Source organism: Sinohyriopsis cumingii, chromosome 9, assembly GCF_028554795.1.
Source record: "Sinohyriopsis cumingii isolate HCF-2022 chromosome 9, ASM2855479v2, whole genome shotgun sequence".
In the NCBI taxonomy this organism is placed as follows: Eukaryota; Metazoa; Mollusca; class Bivalvia; order Unionida; family Unionidae; genus Sinohyriopsis; species Sinohyriopsis cumingii.
The window spans coordinates 18590422-18613242 of record NC_142969.1 but is presented as its reverse complement, the minus strand read 5'-3'; the positions used below and the strand labels follow the sequence as shown (position 1 = coordinate 18613242).

The 22821-nt window shown below is 34.4% G+C and overlaps 1 protein-coding gene across 3 annotated transcripts in view; it reads left to right on the top strand.

Annotated features, from left to right (window-relative positions):
* The window catches only part of LOC149791333 (methionine synthase reductase-like), a 47892-nt gene extending 25324 nt beyond the window's left edge, over positions 1-22568 (top strand). For all 3 annotated transcript variants that reach the window (XM_089969867.1, XM_089969868.1, XM_089969869.1), the window contains exons 9-15: positions 2703-2859; positions 7255-7435; positions 11318-11360; positions 12709-12928; positions 13766-13977; positions 15131-15372; positions 16868-22568. In XM_089969867.1, coding sequence (XP_089825993.1) covers positions 2703-2859; positions 7255-7435; positions 11318-11360; positions 12709-12928; positions 13766-13977; positions 15131-15372; positions 16868-16947 — 1135 coding nt within the window. In that variant the 3' untranslated portion in view covers positions 16948-22568. The remainder of the gene's footprint in view (positions 1-2702; positions 2860-7254; positions 7436-11317; positions 11361-12708; positions 12929-13765; positions 13978-15130; positions 15373-16867) is intronic.
* Positions 22569-22821: the final 253 nt, after the last annotated feature.

Here is a 22821-nt window from a genome sequence, read left to right as displayed (position 1 = left end):
GGACAAGATTTGACATGCGAGATAAGTGAGGCTGCCAGCAGGAAAAAGAGGCTACCATAGGGAAATGAGAAATGTAAAGAAAATTAATAATAGAGACAGAAAAAGTCACATAAAATTATAAAACAAAATACTTTTAAAAAAATTCTTTACTATATCTAGGAAATATTTTAGCATATTTACATAAATGAGGAGTGAGGGTTTTATTTCTAGTGGTTCTTAATCACCATGAGATTCTAAAACTGGTAATTGATGTGGATTAATTGTTCTCTGTAGAGCAAACAGGTTCTGGCATTGCCTATTACCCAAAGCCAATATTAGGGTTTAAACAGTTAACTGACTGGGATTGTTGTCAGAAGCCAATGACAATAATCAGAGAGAGAGAGTGATGCTGAAACAGCAGCTTTTAAGAATAAATACCACTATTGTGTTGACATTGCATTGTGCCATTAACAGATATGCAAAACTAAAATCGGATCTTTGATGATCTGCAGCTAGTCTATCTATTTTCTGAATTTTAATCTTTGTTATTGTCATTCTTTAGTGAATATATGACAGTATTGTGAATATTGATAATTATGTGCTTAATTTATGGAATTTTGTAAATATTCATTGAGTTTATAATGTGAATTCCATCCCTTTGTTCGATCAAATGTATAGATTAGAAAGATGTAGCAGTAGTCACTCGAGTATGTCAAAATGCTGGTAAGTCTAACATCAATGGACTTACGGCTAAAATGTGATCAGGAAAAGTCAGGTATTGTAAAAAAAATAGATGAATAAAGCAAATTCTCTTTATATTTATTTTTTGGAACAAAAGATATCCTTTGCATATGTACAGTATACAATAAGGTATTGACTGTAAGTGTGCTACACAGCCCATGACACAGCCTACATAGCTCTTAATTATTCTCTTTTATTTCATGTTGGACAAATCAGTAAATACAAGCACATATAAATACATGCAAAATAACAATACAAAATTATATTTATAAAAGCAGCTACTTTTCCAATATGTCAGTCAACCTTCCCTAGCACTTTCTTTTCTGATTATTGCCAATGGTAGGGCTGTTAGCCTTGACCTTGTATGAATAGTTCCATCATATTACATAATGTTGGACAGCCTGTGTAATATGTTCCCACAATCTCCTTTGAAATATAAAAATATATAGTAATTTTGGACCAAAATATCTATGAAACTACTAGTTTCATTTTGCACCAGTTTTAAATTTGTCCTTTTTCTTATTTAAGGGCTGTACCAGTAAAACATAGCTGGGACCCAGAGAAGGCACTTTTAATGTGGGGTTACTCACCCATAGATTCAATGTTGAATTTTCTTATCATTTTAATATGAACTCAGTGCTATCAAAGTACACTGGCATGTATTTAGAAAAAACTGATTTCCCTTGGTACCATGTATGTTTGAATGGAACAGCCCTAAGAAATAAGTCTTTATGTTTTTAATTTCTTGACAAATGGATTTCTTACATGAATGAACCTGGGCAGGTACTTTGTACATTTTGGAGAGATCCATATCGAAACAGCTAGTGGAAGTCTCCACATTGATATAAATAAACAGCGGATGTCTTTATAAATGGAGGTTTCATTTAAAAATGGGTTGTTTTATGGTTTTGTATGCTGTCTCTGCGTATGCTGTAAGAGCATGTTGGTTTGGTCCTATTCATCTTTCTCATCATTGGATATGTTGATTTGGTCCTATTCATCTTTCTCATCATTGGATGTTGATTTGGTCCTATTCATCTTTCTCATTATTGGATATGTTGATTTGGTCCTATTCATCCTTCTCATCATTGGATATGTTGATTTGGTCCTATTCATCCTTCTCATCATTGGATATGTTGATTTGGTCCTATTCATCTTAATATTGGATATGTTGATTTGGTCCTATTCATCTTTCTCATCATTGGATATGTTGATTTGGTCCTGTACGTCTGTTCCAACTCGTTTGTGAGCACAATTATACAAAACAATTTCATGTAGACATGATCAATCGATATTTATGACGTTATTAGATTTGCATATTGTTTGAGTGGATTTTACCTCGTACACTAAGTATGGGGGGGGGGGCTCATGGTATACCTCATATTGTAAGCTTTTTATGCCATACTTCATATTGTATGTTTTAATGTTCACATTACCAATGCATACCTTTTATGTTAAGTCAGTATATGTGCTCTTAAGCTTTGCTGTCTTCAGACAGCTTCATCTTTTGGTCATATAATATTTTATTGGTGTTTAACAGTATTTTGATATGTAAAAAGTTATATTGTGCCAAGGTAAATGAGTAACGTGCCATACTTACATACATGCCATGGTGGCCTACCAGGCCCATTCTCTGCAGTATTCAAACTTTGATCCTGCTGGTTGTGAATCCAGCACACAAACCACTGCTTCACTGCAACTCATTATATTTGTTTGGAGAGGGGTTTCAGTTAAACATTGTTAGTCTCTATATACAGGTTTCTGTATTATGATGATGTCTGCTATGGCAGGTTACACTACAGGTGATCATTAGACTTTTGTGCCATTTAAGTTAGTTTTTCTAGTTTGGTTTACAGATACTTGAGGCAGACTGTTTTAGCTTATTTATTAAATTCTTTTTTAGATCAGATTAATCTGACATATTAAACATCAGGATATTCTGTTTTTAATAGTGTTGGACCTTTTTTGTTTCTTGTTTGCAGGTTGAAATTAGATGATAAAGCAGATCTTCCATATAAATTATCAGTCTTGCCAGGAACCAAGAAAAAGAATGCTTCCATTCCGAGCCATGTCCCTGAGAGTGCCACACTGCGTCATATCTTCACCACATGTCTGGATATTAGGGAACCCCCAAAGAAGGTCAGTATCTTTGAAAAATGTTGTCTTAACTCATTCAGCCCCAGACCTGTTATCAGTATCACTGCTGCTATGCCCCAGCAACACTAAGCTGTCTAGTTGCTTGTGTCCCAGAGAGTTTTTACCTGTTAATTTCTCTTCTTGTATCCAATAAAAATCCACAAATTTTCACCAATTATTCCAAATGAATTTGTCTACACAGCTTCCTATTTGTCCAAGTCTTTCACAACTTATTTATATGCTATTTACAAAATTATGTGCCACATTTCTAGAAATATCACGTAACCAGCACTTAATTTCATTGAAATAAACCAGGAAGATTTAAACTGTGATATGGTTTGAATCATTTTGCACATAAATTTATTTGGCACTGTTCACATCCAGTTGTTGGTTCAGATCGAACTTTGTTCAGTGAACACATTTTGCAGGTTTTTTTCTTTGGCATGACCACTGGCCAATGTTGACCTTGCTGAATCGGGGGTTGAACTTCTACTTCCCTTTTCCTTTTACCTACAAAGTCTCCAAGTAGTTGATGTGCAAGATTCATTCTAAACTCCAACTGGGTTCTAGCTTTTTCCCTGTTGTTTTTGGTGATGATATTATGGTTCCCCGATTCTTTCATCAGCAAATATGAAGTTACTATTGAAATGTCGAAAAGGAAAAAAACCCAGATACTTCCACCATTTCAAGGACTTTCTACCAGTGTTGTAAGTTGCTCGCATTTGATCCGCATGGTCTACTCCATTCATGTACATGTTGTACAGTTGGACTGGGAGTGGACATGGAATATCCTTGATGGAACCATCTTTCTGCTTCCGACTAACAGATGTGGCCTCGCCGTCACAGTTGGTACACAGTGTAGTGATATTCTTCTTGTCACGCCAAGCTGTATCTCTCATGTCTCCTTTCTGTTTGATTATGCTTTGGCCCTGCTCCTTCAGCTTTATTTTGTGTAATCCAGATGGAAGACCCTTTCGATTTGATCGAAATTTTCCGCAGCCATACATACCTTTTTGTCGAAGCTCAAGAAATAGGCCTGGAGATGTAAAAAAACTGTCCATGTAGACATGGTGTCCAAAATGAAACAAAGGCTCCATCAAATCAAGAACAACCCTTTGTCCAAGATTCAATTCTGGATTGTTGTCATTCCTTTTAGAGTAAAACTGAAAGTCCCCAACATAACAATTATGAGGATCCGCTTGAACCCATACTTCGATGCCTCTCTTGGTTGGCTTTAAAGGAACATACAGCTTAATGCCCAGTTGTCCTGAAAATCCAATCATTGTTTCATCAATGGACACATCACGATGTGGATTGTATTCTCTAGCGCATGTGTTGCGAATACGCTCCAATATTGGTTGAACGTGGGCCAGTTTGTAGTACCCCGGTGCTCTTCAAGGTGGGTTGTTGCTGGTGTCAGTCACATTAAAATATTTTTGTAGATTTTCAAATCTTGTACGACTAAATTTCAGTTCAATGCAGGAAGGATGGAAAAGTTTATCCTTAAACCAATACATATCTTGGGCTGTACTGCAAGAACTCCCATAACAACATGAGCCCCAATCAGAGCTTTTATCACGTCTGGTGTTGTTGGATACCACATTTTGTTTGGTGATACTAATATGCATTTTTGGGCATATGCATTGGTTTCATTTGCAATGGCCGAGTACAGTTCCTCAGGAAATAAATGAAAAAAATCAATTTATCTTTTTTCCTTGTCCATGTTTGTTGTAGGTCCAGGATTTGGCCCACTAAAATCATCAATTTGGACAAGCCGAAGATGATCACTCCAATTTGTTAGATCAGCAAGAAATCTATCATCACTGTCAGCATTCTCCTCTTCTGACGAGTCGATCTCAGAAACTTCTATGTCCGATTCTAAATCTAAATCTCACAAAATATCCAACTGCCGAGCATATCTTTCCTCTGCTTACTCAATATTTTCTAGATCAAACCTGAGAAACTCACTCATTTTCACTCTCATCATCATCATCAGAAACCACTCTTACCTCCGCCATCATTTTCAACTTTTCATGAACAGACCACGTGTAGTTAAACTGCTCACAAATGGTAACCCTTGGCTTCTGAACAATTCAAATTTCCACAGATGAAAGTAAAATCATTTCTGATTGGTTTAATAGTTGTTTAGTTCTTGGATAAACAACATTTGTAACCAATCAGAGACGTTGAATCTAACACACATTCATCACGCCTGGAGATGGGATTGGCCATTGAATGCAGTATACAAATCACGACTACAGGCGGGATTGGCTATTGAATGCAGAAACCGAATCACACCTACAGACGGGATCGGAGCAAATGAGTTAAGAATATGCAGATTTGATTGAATTTGTGACAACTTAATTATTCCTAAATACAATGATTCACAGAAGTTAAATTGGGGTAAATAAAGACTGCACAGAGGAATTAAATGTCCATGGTTGAAGGCCATTAGGATGTTAATTTGGACCAGATACTTTATTCTATGCACTGATTGACAATATTTCACAACTTTAGAGCTGTGAAATTGTTCTAAGAACCCCTATTGATGTGATAACATGACCAGTAGTTGTATCGATACTTTTTTTAAACAAATGAAAAAAGAAATAAAATTTGCTGTCAGATATTTTACAACCATATTTTTTACATTTATTGCAGTTGCATTTATATTTTTTTTTATTAAAGTCAATTCAGTTTGAAATTTATGTGTTGTTATTTATAGTAAATTCAGTTTGAAATTCATGTTTTTATTTATCTTAAATTCAGTTTGAAATTTGTGTATTTATTTATATTAACTCCAGTTTGAAATTTGTTTTTTTAAATATTAACTTCACTTTGAAATTTGTGTTTTTATTTATTGTAAATTCAGTTTGAAATTTATGTGATTTTATTTATAGTAAATTCAGTTTGAAATTTATTTAGTTTTATTTATAGTAAATTCAGTTTGAAATCTATTGTCGTTTAAGTGCTTGCTTAAGCATAGTTTATACACAACAGTAGGTGACCCACTCACCACCATTCCTGCAAATAGTCTGCATTAATATGCATGAGATATATTAATACATCACTTGCCAGCCAATTAAAACAGTCCCAGGCTGTCACATGCAGCATCTTTGTTCAACTGTTCTTTGTTTGGAGCTGAGAATGACAACACACATTTTTTGTCGAAAACTGCCGCCATCCCCAGCTCAACGGCTACAGTGTTCAATGGACACAGGAGTGTCTGTACTGTATGTTGCTTACCCTAAATAAAGCAGTCCCCCTGGGGCATTCACAACATTTCATTCCAGTTATTCACCCAAGAATCTAATGTCAGCACTATATGGTGTATTCAGACTGAACCCATTGAGTGAACCCCACACAGTTGCCACTGTCATCCCAACCTTTGTTGGATAGCCCAGTCTTTGCAGGGCTCCTTCAGTTTCCACTGAAGAAGCTTTACTCATGGGTTTTCCATAACATTTTGTCAGGAAGTTTCACAGACCAGCTGTGACCTATGTACAACCACATTGTGCCACTCAGTAGCCGCTGAATCACTCACTGACAGAATGATTCAAACAGTTTCATAAGTAGCAGCAGACATTCCCCCTAGGCAAATATTATTTTTATAAATAAAAACTTAACTGGATCTGTGTTTTGTTGTGTATAATTGTAGTTTTAATTTATAGTAAGTTCAGTTTGAAATTTATGTATTTTTATATATTAAAGCACACTGTTAACAAAATAAGTATCCTGATTTTAGGAAATGCATTCCAAAGAAATAAAAAATGTAATGACGAACGGAAGTGACAAATGTAAAATCAGAACACATTTCTGTGACTGTAAACAGAAAACTAACAGATGATAGCTGAAATGCAAAGTTTGAGCAAATAAAGCACAAATGAAATGCAAACAAAATAAAACTTTAGGGAAATTAGTCATTTATGGGTATGTATTATATATCATTATTGAGGGATTTCTGCTTGGTTCTATTTTAACAATAGTGACAGTCAAGTAAGAGCATTGCAGGCATATAACTTTGGTAAAATTAAAGGAATTCAACAATTGGCTTCGCCACAGTTGTGAACTTAAAAAAATCGAGCATAAGAAATTTTCCAGAATTATAAAATCATGATAATTTTGCAATGCAAACACATTCGCCTGTGTTTTGTTTTCAGAGATTTTGTTGTATGTCATCTTAAAATTATCATGTATACATCAAAGATTTTGTTTTAATAGTTCAGTATTATTAAGTTTGCACAGTTTTACAATAGCAAATATTCCAGGTATATCATTGACATTACCCGACATAAAATTTTGCATTGACAATTTTAGTTGTTGCTTATAGATACAAAGTCACATTTTCAGTTATCAAACATGTCTTATGTCTGTATTTAATTCTTTTTATTCATTGTTCAGGCTTTACTGCGTGCTCTGGTGGAATCCACAGATGTTGAATCTCAAAAAAGACGACTTGAAGAGTTATGCAGCAAACAGGGCAGCAATGAATACACCCAGTTTCTTCGGCAATCATCAGTCTCCATTTTGGACATTCTGAATACATTCCCATCATGCAATCCACCAGTTGAGACTTTGATAGGTATGGAAGACAGTGATGATGCTATAATTGGTCATCAGTTCCCCTCCAACACTAAAAAGTCTTTTCTGCTGTAAATTTGCGTGTTAAAAAAGGACTCCTTAGATTTAGTCTAACTGATATATTATAATATCATTACATCACAAAGACTTCATTGTGTGTCATTACTCGTAGCAGTCTAAACAGGACCAGGATGCTTAAAGATTATTACATCACAAAGACCTAATTGTATATGTTATGATATGACGCTAGGTCTTGAACTATATAACAGAAAGTAAAGCCAAGAAATTGAGTAAAATCAACAAATAATTTATTTCTCTAAGTTACAAAGTGAAAATTTAAGAGACATATATGGTAATGTGATTTAAATCCCAAATAATCCTAAATGTTTTATCACAAGTCCAAAAGTTTAGAATATTACTAATGAATTCCAATACTCTTGAAGGTCCTGATGTACCATCTTGATCACAGTTTCCCGATACTGACAAGATGTGATCTAGCAATTAAGATTGAATTACTGAATTATATACTGATCAGCTGAATATTGCAGTTTATCAACGAAGCACATGAAACAACTGTCACTCATTTTCACACCAATCAGTATATCACTAACAAGAATTCTTTGATGCTTGGGGGCAGTAGACCCATATATGTGATTTACAGTTAATTGGTTAAATTTTTGACTCGCAGAAGATTTCACCAGTATAACGAGTATGAAAGTTTCTGAGATGAGATTAATAGTGGTTGAACTGTTTCTGATGGGGACTTGGTATGGGAATGACAGCGTTATCTTTTATAGTTATATACAGCGGGATTTGACAGACTGTTGGAACTAGATAATAAAGATTTGTTACAGAGAATGTTACTCATTTTCTTTTGCATGTCAAGAGAGCCAATGTGGGTTTGTGAGAAATCTTGCCAGTAGCTTCACATGGGTTGTTTGTTCTTCCTGGGATTTTCCATCAAAATGTGAATGTTTTGACAGAATCACTACAGTCAGTTATCTCATGTATCTGTCATGTTTGACCTGTGTGCAGTATATCAGGTTCAACCCAAATGCAAGATGTCAGATTGGACTGCGTGTAATATTGATACTACTTTTGGTAGATTTGATGTGCAGAATTTACATTAATTCTGGCACATGGTATCAGTGTGAGACTGCAGATATTGTCCTATTTTTTATGAGGTCCTATTATGCCAAAGTGGAAGTGACATTCTTGAAACAAATTACCCCTTCATTATTTTATCTATGCCTCTTTTGATGACCTGCTAAAGACCCTTATCAAATCCCTAATCCCAAAATCATTGCAATCCCAACTGTCGGATTCAGTGTTTCTTTGGACACAAGGAAACTGTACATCGGAAGGTGTACAAAGTAGGAAATGTCATTTTTTTAACCAAAGTAAGTCCAGATTGCCCCGCACCCCCCAAAAAGAGAAGATTTACTTAGTAAGTATTGTGTCATTTTGACCAATATAAATACATACTGTCCACCACCCAGAAATGCACATAGTATGGAATGTTACTGTTTGACCTAAGGAAGTTAATATTGAGCCCTACCCCATCCCCCTTTATCCCAGAAATGTACATGTTTATGAATTGTCACATCTGGAAGTCCAGACTTGTTAGATGTTAGAGAATGCAACTTTTTGACCTAGGAAGTCCAGATTGTCTATTCAAAGATGTACATAGTGAGGAATGTCACTTTTATGATAAGGAAGTCAGGATGTCCCCCATTCATATGTTTGGAAGCACCACTTTTTGACCTAGGAACCAAAGATCCCCTTTCCCCCAGACATGTGCATAACAGGGATGTCACTTTTTGACCTGAATCCAGACTGTCCCCCTCACTGAGAAATACATTGGAATATCACTGATGTATGGAAGTCCATACTATCCTCCTCTAAGAGAAATACACAGGAATCTCACCTTTTGACCTGTTGAAGTACAGATTGTCCCCCCACCCAGAGGCATTTATACATATGACAGAATGGAGAGGTCAGCTTAGGACAGATCAGGAGATTTGCAAATTTTAGTCAGTGTATCCCCCAGGGGTGTAAAACTGAGGGTAAAAAAAACGCCTTGGTGTCAGAATTGGGTGTCAAATAAGAAATGTGGGGGTCAAAAATATACTGACAAATTTTCATCCAACTCGTACTTTTTCAGCTTGAAATAGGATATTGCCACTTGCACAACATACTCTATCTCTAAACATACAAATAAACCAACATGCACAGTTAACAAACAAATGCATTGTCCATTCAAAGAATAATGTTATTAGTTAGCTTTTCTTTTAAAATCATAATTTTAACAGTCTCCTTATAATCTTATTACATACAAGCCAATACAAAAAGCCTAATAAATATTTTTAACCGAATGGCAGTCAATTTACAGCCTGTCTTAAAATGTGTACTATAATCGGTTTCATTGTACTTCGTCCTAGAACAAATTTAACCAAAAATGAAGGAGGCTAATGATTCATCTTGTTTCTAATAAGTTACACTTGAACTTTAAGGTCTTTCTTTTATTGCAGCAAAGTTAAAAACCAACAAAATCTGCAATGACCCCCTGACTGTATAATCCAAATAAACGCATTTGTCTCGGCAAGCTTACTGATTTCTTTGTTGTGAAAGAATGTCTTGGTTATAATATGTTCTCCAGATATCTTCTGGCGAACAAGAGCAGATTTGTTAAAATTCTTAAACCCTGTCACGAAAGGATCATTCACTTCTGCAGTCTTCGCAATCACGCTATCAGAAGTCACACCGGTAATCTTAATGGATGTGCCGTATTCCAGTCAAGGGAATTATTTTCTCCATTTTTCATTAAAGTTAGATCCACAGTTACTCTTTTGTGTTCTACTTCTTTCACTTTCTTTGCTAATGATTTTTAGTGCACGATGTTTTAATCTGGAGATCACTTTCTAGTGCAACAAGCATTGAGGTTAAACATCAAGATGACATCTTGCTGAGCTAAATGGAAATCGCGTGAGAGCTCGCGAGATTAGGGGAAGCTACTCCGTCATAACATTGCCAATGCTAGTCTGGTTTAATTATTTTGTATGTTCCCTGCGTTCCACTCTGCTGTACGAATAGAGGAGCCCAACACGGGGAGTAAACAAAGCGGGGAACCAGTCAGTGCCTATGCTCGAAGTATACACGATGCAACCCTTCGTCCAATGCATTGGATATTAAATAAAAAATCCTGATTGCGTTATGCAAATCCCTTGCGTAAAAAGAACGCACGGCAACAAAATGTGTGTGTCAGTTTTCTCCAGCGTGCGTCCCTGACGCACAAATGTGCGTACAGGGAAACACTGTTTAGTCACCAGTTTTGACTTTGTATCAGGAGGATTTTCTGTTACCTGACTTTTAGCATGCAAATAGACAAAAATTCTGTATTGAAATATACACATTATCTCATCATATTAGGCCTTTCATGGTAACTTGTTGCCTTTCATGCTGTCCTTGTATGTAACACAATAATTTGTAGCTTTTCTTTGTCGATCATTATGCCTAGATTTTGTTTGTGGCAGTTCTCATCATTGCTGATCTCAGCTCATAAGAGATGGGATATATTTGGATCCAGGTTTACTCTGGAGTCAGCCTGAATTTTTCTCAGATTAGAAAGTGCCTGCTACTGAGTACACCAAGAAATTTTAATTATTTCCTGCTTCTGGGTTGATTCAGGTTGTTGACTTGCCAGAACTGCTCAAAACTGGTTGTGTTAAATTTGGGATTTTTTAAAATAGAATTTACTTTCCAGGAATGACAGAAAACATATACACATCCCATTGAACTTAATTCCAACTACTGAAATTCTAGTTTCCTTCCATTTTTAAATTTTGAGGTATCCTAAGTTCATTAACCATATTCTTCATTTCAGAGCATTTGCCTAGGCTATCACCCCGACCGTATTCAGCATCCAGGTAAGACCTATGCTTAACTTACCTGTTCCAGATTTTTACAGCTGGATAATATGGAAATTGTTAGATGTTTGACATTATTCAAATATTTTCAAGAATACAAGGAAATATGATGATCATAAAGGTGAAGACTTAAGGTCACAATTCTTTCTGGAGTTTTGTTGTTAACATTTGAACTTTACAAATGTTTCAAGAAATTTTCAAATGATTAATCACTATGTCATTGAAAAGAAAACCTTTCCCAAGCAGAGTTTTCTTGCATTTGTATTAGCCTGGCGTAGATGCAATACTTTATCTTCATATAAAGTAGCAAATGAATTTGAGACAGGTTCAAGAAATGTGGCAGCAGACAAGTTTGACTTCAACAATCTGCACCCTGTATAGTAAACTTTTAAATATAAACTATTTGCCAGTGTATAATTTGCAACAGAGAACAGCACATATGCAGCTTTGCTTCCCAAGATCAGAGTCTGTTTTTTGTCGAGTCTAGCTTTTGAAATGACTAAAAACCTCCATTTGGATCCAGATTTTCAGCACATCATGCATTGGCAGGAGATTTTGGTCTAGGCTATTGGTTGGAGATTTTGGTCTAGGCTATTTATTGGCTGGAAATTTTGGTCTGGGCTATTGGCTGGAGATCTTGATCTAGGCTTTTCAGACTTCTTCATGACTTAAGAGACGGACTTAACCGTCAACCTTTAGGAATGAAGTTTTCTGACCAGTCTCATTTTAACTGGATATACATGAGTTCAAAATAATGAAAAGAATAATAAGAAAAATATTGGGATGATAATAAGGCTGTGCTGTATTTATTATCGTTTTATTTGCAGTCTTTGTTGACCAAGGATCTTCCATCCACATCAAACCTTGGCATATATAGTTAGCCAAAACTGCATCAATTCTTGCTTATTTCATTGAAGTTGAAGAAAACTGATCCAGTCAGATTGTGTGTTAATTTATCTTGGAAGATTGTTGAGAATAATCATAACTATCACCATAGATAATGGTATGTTGCTTGTTAGTTTCTTGGAATTAAATTATTCAAACATAAGTTCTTCATTGGAGTCTAGAAAATGTGAACATTGTAGAAGTCTTCATATTGAGTGGCCCACAAGTCTTGCAGCAAACTTTCTTATTGGTCACTTGATTTTGTTTGTGGTTATAGACTCTTCATCCTCATGAAGGCACATGGTCAGATCCATTTTTGCTAGCTGCATATTTCAGTTTGGAATGAAGTGTGTCAATGACCATGGTTATTGTCAGTTTCCTTGCTCCTACTTTGATTAATAATGATAATGAATGAAGAATTTTTTTCCTCTGTATTGTCATGTGACTTTTCTCCCCTTTTTAGCTCTTCACTCCTGACACCTAAAGAGCTGGAGTTTGTGTTCAATGTTATGGATATCCCACAGCAAGATGGAAGAACTTACTTCAGGAAGGGCTTATGTACAGGGTGGCTGGATCAAATTACAAAACAAGTCCAGACACCTGTGTCCGGATCTGGATCTGAGGTGGATGTTGTAGCCAGGATCCAGGACAACAGTGTTTCCTGCAAATGTTCACAAATAAGGGTATGGAGTTTATGTTCATTTCATTCATTTTTTCTTCTTTCATTTTTGTATAGTTTCACTGGGACAGAAGAAGAGGTTTGTATTGTTTTGTTGCTTTTGGTCTGTACACCCACACAGTTTTACAAATGTGCTGAAACCATTTCATTGTGATTACAGATAATCACTTATGGTGAAAATAAAATGTGGTATAAAGCATGTTTATATGCACATGTAGGCATTTTGTTTAGCTTTTGAGGCATTTAAGAACATTTATCTGTTATTAATAAGGTCTTAACCATGTTTCTGCAGATATTTTTGAAGGACTGAATGGTTTGAATCTAAATTTAATTTAAGGCATTAGATTCTGTGGACCTTGGTCAAATAGTATTTTTACCATTTTCAGAAAAATTATTGAACTAAGGCCCCCATTTCACTGGGGTTTGTATTTTAATTGCATCATGATGATACATTTGTACATTGTGGTAAATTTATTGTAATGTTAAGATGCCAGTGATTCAGATGTTAACTGCTAATTATTTTATTATTATTATTATTATTATTATTATTATTAATATTATACATATACCATTATTATTATTGTTATTATTATTATTATTTTTATTGATACCATTATCATTACTGTTATTATTATTATTATTATTATTATTATTATCCTATATCCCATTATTTTTTTAATTATTATTATTATTATTATTATTAGGTATTATTATTATGATGATGATTATTATATTATTAATATAGATACCATTATTATTATTATTATTATTATTATTATCCTAGATCCTATTATTATTACTGTTGTTATTATTATTATTATTATAATTTTTATTGTTATAGATTCCAGTATATGCTAGAACTAATCAGCACTTTCATATGCCAGAAGATTTATCTATCCCTCTGATACTGGTTGGTCCAGGGACTGGTGTAGCCCCATTTGTTGGCTTTCTTCGTCACCGTCTGGGAAGAAAACGACAGGACCCCAGTTTAAAACTTGGAGAGGTCTGGCTTATATTTGGCTGTCGGCATAAAGAACAAGACTTTTTGTATAGGTGAGGACAGCATTTTTAAAAATCATTTCATAGTGACTGAATGGTACAAGAAAGGCCATAATTGATTCCTTTGAATTCATATATAGTTTTTGTGGAATCATATTATTTTGGATTTTTAATTTATAACTTTTATCTTTTATTTTACAGAATGTTAACATCTTTGGGTTTTATATTCTATCTTGTACTTCATGTTTGCATTTATTGTAAATGGTTTAGCTTTCTAAGTTTCTATGCAATCGATTTGTTCCTTTTTCTATCTCAAACTTTAGTTGGCAGCATGTAGCCATTATTGTGCTGATTTGCCATGATTTGCCATTTGCCAGCGCTACTACATGCATACATACATATTTTGTTTGAAAAATGGTACTAACAGCTGCCTCGCTTGGCGTTCAGCATCAAGAGGTTAGTGTTTGGACTAGTCGGCCTGGTGTCAGGATAATGTGACTGGGTGGGACATCATGCTACATGTCTGCAGCATGATGCCCCAGTGCTAGACATCACTATAAACTGCCACATTGCAGACATCGTAGTGATATGACTGAAAAATTGTTAAAAGCTACGTTAAAAATCAAAATCACATCACATCACATATTTTGTTTGGAAACACATTTTGTTGGTTCAGCTTACAGTGACATTTTCATGGGAATTCTACTGTAAAGGTAGTCAAGTTTTAATTTCTTTACAGATGAAAAGTTTTCATTGGGTATTTAAATTTGTGGTTGGAGACACATTACATAGGCATGAAAAGTTATATACTACATGAATAAAAATTGACTTCACAGTTGTTTTTATTGTTTTCTGTACTGCCATTAGTTGCTTGGCATGAGTGATTGCATAGAATTACAACACTAACATCTGTTTGTCGTACACAAACTGTCGTGGTCTTAAGAAAATATCGCTGGTAAAATGAAGCTTCGATATTAACTAGAAACACTTCCCAGGAAGGTTTACACTTTATTATGTTGGTAGCAATCAGAAATTAGAGCAACCATACATGCATTCATCTTGGTAAAATATTCATGTATTGTAAACCATTATTGATGTAAGAAAATAAAATGTCCTGTATATATTTTGCTTTTTGCATTGTATTAATAGTATCAACAGTACGAGAGCTTTAACACTATCCATTTGATTGCTGCCATTTGTTTTCCAGGTCAGAGATAGAGGGATTAAAATCGGAAGGTATATTGACAAAACTGCTCATCAGTTTCTCTCGTGATGAAGATCAGCCCCTAAACTCAGCAAGGTATGTTCAGGATAACATCCGACTACACGGGGAGGAAATTATCAAACTACTTGAGGAGAAAAATGCTCAGGTGTTTGTCTGCGGAGATGCTAAAAATATGGCAAAGGATGTTAATCAAGCTATTGCTGATTGTTATGTTGAAGTTCAAGGTAGGTTAATTCTTCATAACGATACAATGTATATAAATGGATAGATAGATATGTAGATAGATAGATACATACATGCATACAAACATACATACATAGATACATACATAGATACATAGATAGATAGATACTTACTTGTGCATAAGTGCAGCTGAACTTTAAAATTATAAACCCTATTCTGTCAGCACATAATGCAGAGGCAAATTAGGGTCTTTGTTCTTTGTTCGGCTGATTACTCTTAACTGCATAGTCCCAGATCTGTTGGGACATAATATGACAGATCTGGGTCTGTGCAGTTTGCATTTGGACTCAACTTATAATGTCAGTATGCATGTTAGATTGTATTTTGTTTGGTAAGTATTTTCTCAGCATGGCTTGTAATTATTGAGTTCTGTTTTGGGACATTATTTGTAGACTCCCTTGGAACTGTAGATTTTGGTACAAAAATTGAATTACTGAATAAGGACAAACCATATTTAATAAAGGGAGGTGATCTTTAACTTGTGTAATTTGATGTTTAGAGTTTATGAGAACTTCCTATCTCAGGTAAGTACTTTGCATGCCCCCACCACATCTGTTGAGTAAGCATTATTGTGTTTCCCACGTCCATCCTTTTTGGTTTGGTTGAGTGTTTTACAACACAGCACCACTTTGGAGGTTATCACATGTTAATGCATGTAAACTGCCTTGCCCAAGGACTCACCATGGTAACTAGTCTGGGCTGATCCAGTGCCATGAATTGATCTCTGACCATTCTGGTCATGAGTACAACACCATATCCGCTTAGCCACTGTGGTTACTCCATACACTTTGGTTTCCTGTCTCATTCCATTTTTCATTAATTTATTTGTTTGTTTGGTGATCTATGACAAAGCAACAAGTGCCCAAGGAGACACCACTGTAACCTGTCAGGGATAATCTTTTTTCACCCTTAATAACTTTGAAGCATTTTATGGATTGAAACAGATTTGGTGTCAGGCTTTACATTAAGAAGACCTGTTCAATTATCATCTTTTCTGACAGAATTGAACAGAGTTATGGCCCTTGTTTATACTTTGTCTTTCAGTTGCATCTAGATTTATTTTCAGTTTAGATTTAGTTATTCTTAATATAAAGATGACAGAGCACAACCATCATTGTTTTGAATACTGATTTGTGAACTATGCAGTATACTATGAGTGAAATAATGTTTATTTTTCACTAGCTCCATCACTACTGATACAAGTTATAACAGAAATAAATGGTAAGGGTGTTGGGAAATCTATTATATAAAGATCATATGCTACCATTGATTATGTTCAATGAACATGGTTCCATCAGGTATCTGTCAGAACCCAAATATCCTGCTGTAATGACTGTTCTTGTAATGAGAATTGACTGTACAAGCATGCATACATATTAAACTGATGTATCTTTTGGCTTGGTGAATACATTCTTCATTTTTTTAATAAACCTAATTTCAGTTAAAAATAATAATTTTTCTGTCCTTTCATTTCAGGACTTTCAGAAGACACTGCCAAAACCAAATTGATGCAGTTGAGAGTACATCATAAGTACAGTGAGGATGTGTGGACTTGAACATTTGGACGTGTAAAGTGACGCGCTTCTTGCACTAACATGTTGACATGATGAGGATGTGTAAATAGGATGGGATAACTATAAAATTACTTATTCCTTGGAAAAGATGTGACATATTTGGATAATTACTTTTAATCAGGATCTTCAGTTTCATTTCATGACCCAGTATTTAATGTATTTTAGCTTGTTACTGGCTCTGTCATTCTTCAGCTTGTGAAAGGAAAAATGAAGAGCAGAGCAATGAAATGTTTATATAAGTAGTAAATTCAGAAACATGTGGGTGTATTCAAAGAGGGTGACTTATTGTACATATGCCTCCTTTTATAATGATCGATCTTAAACTCTGTTAAAAATGTTTTTGCATGGTTATGTTTATATGGACAAAATTGATATAGTGTTCTTGTAAGTGGAATTGCATTGCCTGTGATAGAATTGCAGGTGGAAATATATCATAACCAAGAGAATATCATGTACTGTTTTCACTTGGTTGATACTATACATGATTGAATATCATGTACTGTTTTCACTTGGTTGATGCTGTACCAGCTTGATTATCCTTTGTACTATTTTCAGTTGTTTGAAGCTTTACTTCCTTGAATATCATGAACTATTTTTTTTTAAAATTAGGCTTGAACATAGTGTGTTGTTTTCAGTTGGTTGATACTTTACATGATTGAATATCATGTGCTGTTTTCAGTTGGGTGATGTTTTATATCAATGAGGGCTCAATTATTGGAAGAAAAATTTGCTTTGAAACTCAAACAAAGTGCAAAAGCGTTTTTTTTTCCTTCTAATTACAGTGCAATGTAGAGTGTAAATTTAACAATTTCTTCAAGATTTTCACACAGTCAGTGAAGCAGCACTGCCATTTTTTAAAAGTGTGAATCCACATTGGCATTATTGTAATGGGTATGTTCACACTGGTATTATTGTCAGGGTTGATTTGCAAATCTTGAAGAGGGCTGTTTTATTTGAGAGCTGCATCCATAAATAGATCCCTTATAGTACATTTCAGTAAATGTTTGTGCAGTAAATAACTTCTAATGAATAAAGATAAACTTTGTTTATTTTATTTTCATTAACTGCACAGTGGTAGTTATTATTTTGTTATAAAAAATGAGAGTAAATTGTACACTAGAGAACTACAATTAATAGCAGAGACATTACCATTGAATACCAAAAAATTTTGGGTCCACCATTTTACAGTCTTGTCAAGTACAGCTGGTTAAAAGTTGTTTTTAATAACTTGATAATCAGTTAAAGTATCATGGAGCAAAAGGTTACGTAGTAAGCGCTTGATCAGATTGAACTTTCTTAATATTAATGAACCGTACTAGTTTTGTTACGCAAGTCGACTGTACTTGATTCTTGTGCATGCTCTTTTTAAGTGGACAAAATTGAGCAATATTCATGCTATTGCATGCCCTAGAGAGAAATTGTAAAATATTTGTGCAATATCTGTTACAAAATGGAATTTGAGTGATATGTTGCAGAGAAAAATGAGTTGTTATGCTTAAAACAAAGTCTGTACAAAATGAATGCAACCTGTAGATAAACCAAATAATATAAACATATGATTTTTTTGTGAAGGTGACTTATGGGCAACTGTTTATAAATATATTCAAAACTATTTTGTTATTGGTCAACAGAACAATGATTGCAGACATCAATTCAGAATGTTTAATTGTGCAAAACTTTTATCTAAGCAGTGCTGTAATTTTGCATTCTCTTACTTTGGGACAAGGGGTGCCCACATAATTATTTTCAGGGGTGGGGGTGGGGGCAAATAGTGATCAGCTATTGTGTTTAGAGGTGAAAGCAGGAGGTGGGCAGGCAAGTGCCCCGCCCCCCCGTCCCTATGTTTGGGTGGCCATGGTTGGACCTTTTCAAGAAGTTGGTGTTAGTCATCTTTTATAAACTATGATGCTGGCACTTATCATACAGAATTCAGATTAAAATGGTTATCACTGAAAACCATGTATAAAACATAACGAGACAGCTTAGGATTATGATTGAGGCAAACATATTGAATGTACGGCTCTTATTTAGATTTGTGGATTCATTGTAATGGTCATATATTAAATGATATATGGATGGGATCAAATGAGAGAGAAAGAAAGAACTGATCACTCATGATAACTGTAATATATTCTTTTATCTTGAAGGTGGTAAAACTGCCATGGAATATATTAGATTAATTGGTCTTCCTTATAAAATGAGTTTTTTGGAAACAGGTGTTCTTCTAAAACTTGTCAAATATTAGATGAATGAGAATTCCCGGTGAAAAATCTATATGCTTACAGACAACATTAACAGTAAATGCATCCATACAATCAGCAAACCTAAACATATCGTACAGTCAGCTTATAAAGGATTATCACAAAGTCTAATAGGTTAAAACATGTAGACTACCTTGGTCTTCAATTTCATTCTGTCTGTAATTTTTCAGTGGCTCAAATTATAGAAATTTGGAAAACAATGTTTCTGATTTATAGAAATATGGAAAATAAAGGCTTCAGTTATAGAATGTGTGGAAAATAAAGGTTCTAATTATAATATTTATGGAAAACAAAAGTTCCAATTATATAATTTCTGGAAAATAAATGTTAAAAATACATTTGTTCCGCACTATAATGATGTTTGCAGGAGTTCTAAAGTATCCCATGTTAGAAGTGAAGTCATCTTATACAAAGACAGATTAAGTATCAAACTAATTCCAAAAATGGGCCCCATAGCCATACACATCACATGGCAGTCTGTAATGTGTTGAGGGGTGCTATATTGAGAGTTCTGTCATGATTGGTGTTATATTCAGGGTTCTATAGTTATCAGTGATATATCTTGGGCTTCTGTATTGAGGAGTGCTGTAGTTAAGGTTTCTGTAATGAGGGGAGCTATATTAAGAGATATATGGTGATTGATGCTATTTTGAGGGTTCTGTAATAAGGGGTGCAATACTGATTTCTGTCATGATGGGTGCTATATTTAGGGCACTGTTGTGTACAGTGCTATGTTTAGTGGTTCTCTGTCGTGAGCAGTGCTATATTTAGTAATTCTGTAGTGAGTAGTGCTATACTGAGAATTCTTTTGTGATGGGTGCTGTATTGAGAATCCTCTGGTGAGAGGTGCTAATTTGAGGATTATGTTATGAAAGATGCTATTTTGGAGGGTTCTGTACTATGGGGAACGTTTATTAAGGGGTTCTGTAGTGAGGGATGCCTTATTGTAGGTGTTCAATTGAGGCCTTTAGTGAGGGACCAGGGTAGATGCTTATTCTGTTTTTTGGCTTAAATGACATTTTACAAGGATTGCATTTGCTCTTAAATTTACTCTCAAATTAACAAGAGTAAGGCAAAGAAATGACTACATCTGATTGGTTGAATGCCCAGTAATTGATGTAAGGATAGAATTATGGATTAATGGAGACTTTCCATTAGTCACCCCCGGGTTTATGTTCAGACCAGTAACTGTCTTCTTTTTACAGATAATTTACTGAAAAGGATATATATATATATATATATATATATATATATATATATATATATATATATATATATATATATATGCCTTGAATATAGCACCATCAGTGAATAGACTTGTAAGTACAATATATTACTGGATTTGTTTAAATTGATATAGGACATGTAACATTTTCAGTTCTTGGACATTGTTCTTTTCTTAGCAGTAAAATTGTTTTCTATTGGACTACTCATTTTTTTCTCTGAGTAGAAGAATGAATTATGTTCTACGCTTTATGCTTCATCTTTTTCACTCAGGTTAATTGCAAAATAAAATCAATCAGCATAAATATATAGGTATCCAATGAGTCTCATAATATATAGTTAATGGTAACTTTTTACATATGTACAAAATTATGCTTATTTCAGTAAATGCAGGTTTTATTAGAATCTCCAAAGCATATATAGCTTACTCAATTTTTTATGGCAGCATTTAGTGTTTGCCACTTTCAAATGGAGTTGATACGGTTCATGCATTTAAAATATTAGGGGAGCTGACAATCTTTCTCAGACAAGCCTTGGTTGGCAGCTGTCATTTGTCTCTGAGCAAAGATATTAGTTTTCATTTACTAGTCTTTTATGTGCTGATTTGCCATTAAACACACATGAATCAATCAATCTCAGATATCAGTGTTGTACCTTGGACAAAATAGGAGACAACCATCATAACCTTGGTCCAGGATGAATTGACCGTCTCCGATCATGATGGCAAGTGTGGGAAAGTTCCCAAGATGCTACAGCAACTATAGTTTTAGTAATTGTATACAACATAAATATGAGCAGATTTCTTGGATTTGGTTCCAATTCCACTTAAACATAAACATTTCTTTTCTAAGAAAATAAAAAGATATATAAGAAAACTAAATACATCTTGGTTATTATGGTTTGATATTTTACATGTCATGTTATTGGTTTTTTTTTAACTCATGTCTAATGAGACTAAAAACCAGAATGTGTGATAATCAGTGATTACATAGCTCACCTCTGTGAAGATGTTACTAGTCTCCAGCAGCCATTGTAAACATTAATTATCATGCAGGAAAAACAGCTAAGATGATTTTTATCTGCAAAATGTTGTTACCTTTGGTGGGAAGAAAGGGCATAAAAGAAGAAATAGTACATTCATCATAGAGGTAAAAGAATTGGTTGATAATCAGAGATCCCCCCCACCAAATCATAATAAACATAAAATCTGCAGTACTTAAACATTGACTGTAATACAGTTTTAAGAATGCTGTACTGACAGTGATGTTTCCAATTATTATGTTTCATAATTGTTGTGTGAAGAGCAACTAAGAAATGAACTTGAAATGTAAATAACCCAGTAATGTTTTTAATGATAAGCTTAGAAAATTCCAGTTATTAAATGCCTGAAATATAGGTCACAGAGGCCTCTTTTTGTAATAACAGTGTAGTGTTTATCAAAAGGCAAACCCTTATCAAGTTTTAGCATTCTAGGTAGGTATAGTACGCACACATTGCATGATTTGTGCACAATTTATACAAATTTTTTGCACATTGAAGTGATGTGTAAAATCCTGCAAAATTAGTTTCGTTTTGCATGTATTAAAATGTGTTCTGTCCAGTATTCCAATTTTTTGGCCATTCACTCATGAAGTCCTTGTGATTACATATGTCAAGCTGGTAGAAAACTTTTAGCTCTTGTCATATATCTTTATTCTTAACTGTTTTCATATGTTATTGCTTTGGCCTGACGTGAATGGTTGTTACACTAAATTTGATTGACACATTGGGTCTGTAACAAGCATTCTGCCATAGTTTGAAACTTGCATTAAAGAACTTTTACTAATGCATCTTTATAATACTAGCTATCTAGATGACATAAAATGGCTAATTCCCATCATGGTTAGATGATGACTTCGTTTGGCAAATACTGGTTTTTCATAGTGATGAAGGCAATTCATTTTTAAAGTTAGTTTATCAGATTATTGACTCTGGGAAAGTGGAGATATCAGTGAGAGATTCTGAGTCAGAAAATTGTTAAATATGAGTCTGATGTACATGATGGATGGAAAAAACAGATGGCATGCCAATAACTCTCATTTCAGCAGTATTTCAAAATTAAATGTTGAAAATATCGAGTGCAGTAGTTGTTTCTTTTTTCTTCACAATTTAGCCCATCAGGATCAGGGGTTACAAAACCATATGGCCGTAGCATAGTGGTTAATAAAAACCTAACAAATAAGAATCTAAATATGAAGTTAAGGAGTAAAGGTATTTATTTGATCAAAATACCTAATGTTTGAACAAGTAGAATATAGCATTAATGGACATAAATTCCAAATACAGCATTATGGAAAAGTAAATTTGGCATAGTAGTCAGTAGAGTGATAAC